At 32.7% G+C, this 9106-nt stretch overlaps 1 protein-coding gene across 1 annotated transcript in view; it reads right to left on the bottom strand.

Moving 5' to 3' along the window:
• Positions 1-1181: 1181 nt before the first annotated feature.
• The window catches only part of LOC106456882 (thyrostimulin alpha-2 subunit-like), a 27956-nt gene continuing 20031 nt past the window's right edge, over positions 1182-9106 (bottom strand). The window contains exon 4 of the mRNA XM_022382678.1: positions 1182-2152. Within this exon, the coding sequence (XP_022238386.1) occupies positions 2060-2152 (93 nt within the window). The 3' untranslated portion in view covers positions 1182-2059. The remainder of the gene's footprint in view (positions 2153-9106) is intronic.

The following is a 9106-nucleotide window of genomic DNA, read 5'->3' as shown; positions in this document are numbered from 1 at the left end:
GTGTCTCTCTGACATGCTGTAATGTTGTTTATATGTTTGGTTATTGTTACCTATAAATTCAACAGGTTCCCTGTCTATGTATGCTATTGATTCGACAATGACCACTTTGACATATGAATTCAAAGTTCTCCTGACAAAGTGTCCCTCTGACATGCTGTAATGTCGTTTACATGTTTGGTTATTGTTACCTATAAATTCAACAGGTTCCCTGTCTATGTATGCTATTGATTCGACAATGACCACTTTGACATATGAATTCAAAGTTCTCCTGACATTTTATTCTTACTATGTTATTCACCAACCTCTGTTCTTAATATGCTAAAAAAATTTTTTACATTAATTATAACAAGTTTATCCGATTGTCCCCCTGACGTGACAAATAATACTTTAAAGTTTGGTCATCAAGGAAGTTGTAGCCGTTTCTCTTATACATACAGAACCCTCCAGTGGATCAGCAGTAGGTCTGCGGACTTACAATGCTAGAAATCTGGTTTCAATACCCGTGGTAGGCAGAGCACAGATAGCCCATTGTGTAGCTCTGTGCTTATAATACAAACAAACAAACTCTCATGTGTATATTTATATAAAGTCTAGTAAATATTAACAAGAAGATCTTTGAAAAACATACGATGAAACTAATTATTGCATTTTCAGACTGTTAAAGCTGGTAAAAAAAAACCAGCTCTTTGTTTTTTGTAAAGCCTCAGGTTCCTACACAACTGTAAAATAAGAAAATATATCACTTTTATCGAATACACGCTAATACAACGTTATGCTTTTCATCTTAAGATGATTTGTACATTGTAATTCTTCTATATATTTTTAACTGGAATATAAATCTTTAACTATATCAAACCCCTAAGGATTAATAGTGGAAAAGGCAGCATTAATATATATCAACTACTTAATTTAAACCAATTCTTGTGATACTAGAGTACTCTGAGTATCATGCCCAACATCCTTTGTTAATCATGAAGCTGTGTCTTAATACATTTTTGTAAGCTGTAATCCAAGAATATTGTTTAACAAATTTTAATGGAAAAAAATACATCTCATAAAAATGCTACTTGCACACGGTTGTTCCAAACTTCTAGATTACGATCATATCATTGTAGTTCTTGAAGCAGAAATTTATACATGAAAGAAAAAATTAATATACGGAATTACGATTTAGAAGCAAGTGACGTTTTTATTCTTTATTTATTTCGAAGTAAATTTTACAATACAACTCAATAATAAATATCTGGTATTTGAATTAAGGAGGTCGTAAATCACTTCTTAAAATCTAAAACTTACGCTTGAGCTATATAAGTAGAATAAGTTTTTCAAGGTAAACTCTGGAAGAGCTTACAATCTGTTGTACTTAAGTATTTTAACTACAATGTTATATTAAATAATTATGTCAATTATTTTTATGAACTTATACTCATGTATTTTAACTACAAGGTTATATTAAATAATTATGTCACTTATTTTTATGAACTTATACTCATGTATTTTAACTACAAGGTTGTATTAAATAATTATGTCACTTATTTTTATGAACTTATACTCATGTATTTTAACTACAAGGTTGTATTAAATAATTATGTCAATTATTTTTATGAACTTATACTCATGTATTTTAACTACAAGGTTATATTAAATAATTATGTCAATTATTTTTATGAACTTATATTCATGTATTTTAACTACAAGGTTATATTAAATAATTATTTCGCGAATTTTTATAAATTTATACTCAAGTATATTATCTACAAGGTTATATTAAATAATTATGTCACGTATTTTTTATTAACTTGTACTTAAGTATTTTAACTACAAGGTTATATTCAATTATAACATCGTGTATTTTTATGAACGCATTTCAATTCTTCTAATATACAATTAAATTGGCCAATAATTTACGTTATTTTTTATGACAGACAATAATACAGTTACGAGATTAAGTGGTTCCAGTAACAGTACAACACGACAAAGTTACATATATCTTTAAAATATCTAAATATGTTGTAATTTTTTCTGTCAGTAACGGTACTCCTTAAATACACCTGGGTTTCTAGTCTTTCTTGCAGTGAAAACAAGCACAGGTCCTGGCAGACTTGAACACGAGATCCCTCGGACCTTCCAAACACATTATTTCTACTTTCACCTGAAACAGAAACAAAACAATCTTTGTTTTTATTTCTTTACAAGCTGAAATACTAGTCAATTGACGTGTAATGTTTAAACTTAATTAAAGTATTGTGAGTTTAACAGCAATCGTATAATTCAAAGAAAAAATTGAACGTAAACTTCATCTCAAAATTTGAAAATTATCACAAAGCTTCTTCATAAACAACATATGCAGTTTGCTTTCCATCTACCAACAAATAAAGATTTTGAGGTAATCCCACCCTTGAACACCGTACATCTCATTGACCATGAGAAAAGCATGGTTGTTTGAGAAACAGTCCATCAACTTTTATACTTTGACTTTGAATCCCTTTAAAATATTCAACATTGTCTAAAGCGTCAACCTGCCAATATTGTTTGAGATTCACTCAATATGCTGGAAGTAATTAACCAACAGGCTTTACAAAATAGAAATAGGGTCAAGTTCAATTTGACCCTCTTAGGACATTCCCCAAAGTTCATAGTGTTCACATATAAATTTTGGTTTAGATTGGCCCAATAGGCTCGTAGGAGTTAGGGTGCAAACAAAGACACATTTTGTCTTTATATATATAGCTACTTAACCGGAATTTAATGGCGGTCAAATTTCACAGAGCTAGTTATATTGTCTATCAGATTCATGTCTTAGTTTAAGAAGTAAAAAAAAAAAAAACTCTCACTGTTAAGGAAGTAGAAACTTCAAATATCACAATAACTTATCTTCGTGATTAAGCATCTTTATTGGAAAGGGGGGGGGTTGCTATCTAACCTGAATTTATATCTAGTTAATGAAAGCTGCACATATTCAGGAAAACTGATGACAAGTATGGTTGAAGATAAACCAAAACTTTGCCAACTTTGTTGGTATATACTTGTATATACTTTCAAGTTACTATTCTAGGGATCTCTACATTTATCTTGTTCTACGCTTTTAGATCTACAAGTATGCTTTACGTGTCTCGGAGAAATTCTGGCTTAGTTAAACATACAATTTAGGTGAAACAAACAATGTCTTTCCGCCACAGTGGTTCTAGTAGAAAGCTCGTGCACGTATGTATTTTTCTCTAAGTAAACAGTAACAAAACTAGATATACTTGATTTGTTCGTGTATACAACGAAAATGTTTTATAATTATCATAAGCAAGCAAAATTTTGCATAGAGAGCTTCAAAATCCTCATTGGTACCGAAACCAATACTTACTCGCCGAAGAATAATAATAAAAAAAAGTCATGATCTATGTTACCTTCTCATCTGGATAAACATTTTAAGTACTTTAATGGGCTGATTTATAATTAATGTATATACTCCCACACACTGCGAGTAGCTTATCATTAAAGGGAAACTACCCGAGAACTTGCGGCGAAATTTACTCACCATTTACTGAAAAGAAAAAAAAAGAGTTTCATATAGCTTTCAAAAACCAATAATTTATGTCTTCATTATATTGCTCGTAAAGTCATTTCATAAAGCAGTTGTAAACCCCAGTTCTTTCGTTTATAATGAATATGCCCCCCCCCACTCTTCCAGTGACTTAGAGGAAAGCTCGAGGGATTTAACGCTAAAATTTTAGAATCTATCTGTGCAGTGGGCACAGCGCAGATAGTCCATGAATAACAATAGGACATTTAGTGGTTGTGTCACAGGACTTCAAAAGCATTTTTGTGGAGTTAAAACAACATTTTTTCTTGTGCAACATCCCAGGTGGGTCAGTGATAAATATCAGGACTTACGATGATAAAATTCGGAATCTTATTCCCCGCGGTGGACAGACCGCAAATAGCTCAAAATGTGGTTTTGCTTTCAAAAAATGCTAACAATATCTTCTTGAACAATCACTCGGTCCTCATTAAAGTTGCTGAATATTTTCTATTGCTGTATATTAAGCCAAAGTGGTTCTTATAAACCTTTCTAATTCACAGAGAAAAATCAACAATCCAGGAGTCAAAACTCTGCCAGTAGCGCAGCGGTATGTCTGCGGACTTACAACGCTAGAATCCGAATTTTGATACCCGTGGTGGGCAGAGCACAGATAGCCCATTGTGTAATTTTGTGCTCAATTACAAACAAACAAAAAACAGAACCTCTGAAACAATATCTTCAATCCTTTGCGAAACAAACGAAGGACTTAAGAACGTCCAATGAAAGATTAGAAGACATTCGTACTGATAACATTTCTTGAACTTTTAGGGAAGACACATGAAGAATATGAAAACATACCTTAAGAGTTCAGAAGGCTTTCCGAATTTTCTTTATAGAGGTTAAATGAAGTATATCAGTAAAGCTAAAGATGTCAAAAAAATTCGCTTTTAAATCTTTAACCTTCATAGAATACAAATGAAAAATATGAAAGGATCCACGAAAATGTCATCCGATTTTCGCATCCAAAACATCATTTTCAACATTTACAGAAGACAAACGAAGTCGTTACGTAATCAAGAGAGGTCAGAAGTCTCCAATATAATAAACTTTAGCTTCAGCTCTTTAAAAATACGAAATGAAACATTTAAAAAAAATCACTTAAAGATTAGAAGAGTTTTTCCATGTGAAATTCGACTTCAGCTTTTTTGAAAAAAAAAACGACGTTCTTAAAAGTCTCCATTGATGAAAGCAAAAATGAAATATTCAAAAAAAAAATCCTTAGAGAGATTGAAAGACTTTCACCTTCTGCAAAACATCGTCCTTACCTTTTTTTTACATATATTTTAGATTGTTTGTTTGTTTGTAATTAAGCACAAAGCTACACAATGGGCTATCTGTGCTCTGCCCACCACGGGTATCGAAACCCGGATTCTAGCGTTGTAAGTCCGTAGACATATCGCTGTGCCACTGGGGGGGGCATATTTTAGATTGTTTGTTTGTTTGTAATTAAGCACAAAGCTACACAATGGGCTATCAGTGCTCTGCCCACCACGGGTATCGAAACCCGGATTCTAGCGTTGTAAGTCCGTAGACATATCGCTGTGCCACTGGGGGGCATATTTTAGATTACATGTACTCAGAAATCAGTGGACTTCCTTATTCACAATAATACTCGTAACTAATTACATCCGTTAGTTTTATCTATTTACAAGTTTTAGTCTAAGATAATTGAAAAAAATTTGATTTTTTTTAAATTTTCCGAAGCTACAAATTAAATTACGTATAAAACAAAACCTGTTATTATTTCTTAAGTTCGTAATAACATAACAAAGTTCGTTTTAAGAGAACTGATAGTACATCCATATGAACTACCTTTCTACGTTTTTATCAGTATTGATTTAGTATTTCTTATTGGTTGTCTTTTCTCAAGGTTTGGGACCGAGATGAAGTTAGTGCGACCCTGTCAACGGCTCCTTTGACAACAGGACAATAAGGATGACAGTTATTTTTGTTCACATCTTAACTAAAAGGTGTAACACTATGACTGTAAAGATATGACCGACAGTGTAGCTCGTAGCTTAACACCACATGTTAGCGTAAGACATCTTGCTCGTACAATTGTTATTAAGTGGAACTGTCACGTGTTTTAAAAAAATCATCTATTTCACGTCACTTATTTCCGCCATTTGATTAAATAAGCTTAGATTCCCAAGAAGCATTGCAAGCTCTGAAAACAAAAAGTTTTTTGAAATCAATATTTGAGCACTAAGTAGTAAAAACAAATTGAGAAAAAGGTGTATACATTGTTTTACAAATAATGGAATATGATATGACACAAGAGGAGTGTTCCCTGGTGTAACAGCGGTAATTTTACGGAGTTACAAAGCTAAAATCTGAGGTTCGATTCCCCGCGGTGGACACAGCAGATAGCCCTAAAACAAACTCAAGAGAAGTTTAAAATTCAAGATATCACAGAAATTGTACTAAAAGAGTAAAAGAGATATTCTTGATGTTTCCGAAAAGTAAAATATAGTTGATAACTTAATACAAGTGAACCGATTAAGCATAGCTACTCTCAGTATACACATAGCTCAAAATGATAGAAAACGTTTACTATATACTTGGCCCGGTATGGCCAGGTGGTTAGGGCACTCGACGCGCAATCTGTGGGTCGCGGGTTCGAATCCCCGTCACACCAAACATGCTCGCCCTTTCAGTCGTGAGGGCGTTATAATGTGACGGTCAATCCGTTGGTAAAAGAGTAGCCCAAGAGTTGGCGGTGGGTGGTGATGACTAGTCTTACACTACTAAATTAGGGATGGCTAGCGCAGATAGCCCTCGTGTAGCTTTGGGCGAAATTCAAAACAAACTATTTTTCTTATAAGTACGGTTAGTATAAAATCTTGACATAAACATTATTTACGTTATTATGAATAAGACTAATAGTAAATATATATTATTGTGTTATCTTTCAGCTTCAACAGTACACAAAATAGCACACCTCTGTTTGCATATAGAGATAAAGAACACATTTAACGTTACCTTCAACTTTTTCTTTCGCCTTTCCGTTTGTATTTAGCTGTACAAAATATATTTGATTTAACTTTCCTGCTTTTTTCTTACCAAATGCGAAAGATTATTGCGTTATTGCGCAGTTTTGCTGCTTTCATTCCAACACAAACATAGAGCACGTGTTATCTTCTAACATAATTATTTTTCTGTTATTTATCCACTCGTATGTACAAGTATTGTTTTAATTTTCCTACTTGCATATACAAATAAACAAACAGCATACTTACATTCTTCAATTCTGTAGACAATATATGTATAGATATATATTTCATCTTTTTTGTTGCATCAATCTGACACGCAATACGTTCTTTTTGAATATCATTAATAAATAAATAAAAACAATACATTATTGTGCAAGCGTATATCCACTAAAGGTTTTACAGAATAATGGTGATGGTTAATATAGTGCAGCTATAAAAGATAACCTCACAGAAGTTGCAGCCAGAAAAGACAACCTTGTAGAATGGTAAGGGCATTTACTATGATGCAGTTAGAAAATATAACCTTACAGTATGGTTAGGACGTCTACTGTTGTGCAGCCAGAAAAGACAAACTTAAGGGTGTAAGAAAGTGTTTTTTTTTTTCGTACCATATCATTAGTTTGGTGTAGAAATTAGTCTGAATTAACCAATATTATACTGAAAAAATCGCCTATTTGATATATTTATATATGATAGCAGTTGATAATTAAAAGCATGAAGATAAATAAATAAATCTATCAAAGATGTTAGAAGAAGGTCAAATATTTGAGATTAAAATAATACGAGAGAGTTCTTTATGATTGAAATTCCAGTCTCTGTTATCTTCAGGGTTTTCCTATTGTTATTTCACACTCAGCGTGTGCTATGTTTGTTCCAAGGCTTCGCGATATTTCACACTCAGCGTGTGCTGTGTTTATTACAAGGCTTCACAACATTCTACTTCGAGTTAACTAACTGAAAACACCATAATCAGAGTGTTTTTCGAAAACTCAAAAATTTAACCCATAGAGCCTATGTTACGATTATTAAACTGAAAGGCTGCGCTATTTATCACTGCGGGTTGTTATTGTAAGGAGTCACGACTGAGAATGTTCTGGAAAACGTATTTGTAACGAGCAACAGCAGTACGGTGTATAAGTTTGTTTTTATCTAGGCTTAAGTCCACAAAAGTAATAAAAGACTGGAAAACCAAACATTATTTTTACTTTTTATTTTAAATATTTGACATAACGCTTTTAAAAGGTGTATTTTCCTACTTCTATTGAACAACCTTGCTTAAAAATTCTATATTTCAGTGTTTTTTTCTTGTGTGTTCATATTTTAAGTAGAACTCACGCAGCGTTAATAATGTGAGTTTATGACGTCACTTCCCCCCTTCTTTTCTTCTTGTATGCCTGAATATCTTTATATGTCTATTTATAAGTCACTGAAGACGTTTAAGTACTTCTCAAGTTATGATATATTTTGTATGAAATCTTTGCTCCCCTCTAGTATCTAATATGCGTATTTCTATCTTGAAACTGTAATGTACTAGGGAAAAAAAATTCAGTTTAAAAGTTATACCGTAACCAAGGAGACTGTCTCATTTGTGTATTTGAAGTTTTCACATATTTTGTTAACTTCTGTTACTTAGTTGCCCATTTATATGGGCATGTTTGCTCGAGGGCTCGTGCATATTCCGTTGCCCAGGCAAATGTTTCAATATACCCGTTTAAACATATCTAAGCTTAAATATGCTTGTTGAAAGACTAAGCAAAATGGTGACATTTAACTGATATTCACAGAAACGGTTGCCAATGACAACTACTATCTATTACTGTAGGGTATTTTCAATTATATTTTAGCGTGAAAGCCAGGTGCGATTTAAATAAAGAAGATTCTGATCTCTTTAAAGGTTTCTAACATTGGTTTTTACTAATCAGAAGACTTGCTACAAAATTTAATGTCACTCAACATCGCTAGTTGACAGTAATTTCACAATATTGGTGTTATATACTATGTGTTTATTCATTCTCTATCTGAAAGCAAAGTCTATGTGAATAGTCTATGGTTCTATACCTTCACAAGCCACGTTTGTGCACAAATATGCCTTTTGATTTGATTGATAGGTCAATTTCTTTCTCTCTCTCTTTAAACGCGGAGTAAATCAGCTTGAGTTGAATTATGGCTAGACTGAGAGAGAGAGAGATTTAAGACATATGAAAATTTTGCTCCGGCTTAGATACATATTTTCCTTTGATAAGATGCAATATCTTCCTTATTTTACATTCGTGAGTGGCCTTTTATTGTTTAAATATGATTCAAGGTCGAATTAGACGAGGAAGTTCTATGAAAACTCAATATATTCCTTACTTTACATTCGTGAGTGGCCTTTTATTGTTTAAATATGATTCAAGGTCGAATTAGACGAGGAAGTTCTATGAAAACTCAATATATTCCTTACTTTACATTCGTGAGTGGCCTTTTATTGTTTAAACATGATTCAAGGTCGAATTAGACGAGGAAGTTCTATGAAAACTCAATATATTCCTTACTTTAC

Source organism: Limulus polyphemus, unplaced genomic scaffold (assembly GCF_000517525.1).
Source record: "Limulus polyphemus unplaced genomic scaffold, Limulus_polyphemus-2.1.2 Scaffold268, whole genome shotgun sequence".
Taxonomy (NCBI): Eukaryota; Metazoa; Arthropoda; class Merostomata; order Xiphosura; family Limulidae; genus Limulus; species Limulus polyphemus.
The sequence above is the reverse complement of the archived record's forward strand: the minus strand, read 5'-3'. Positions and strand labels throughout refer to the sequence as shown.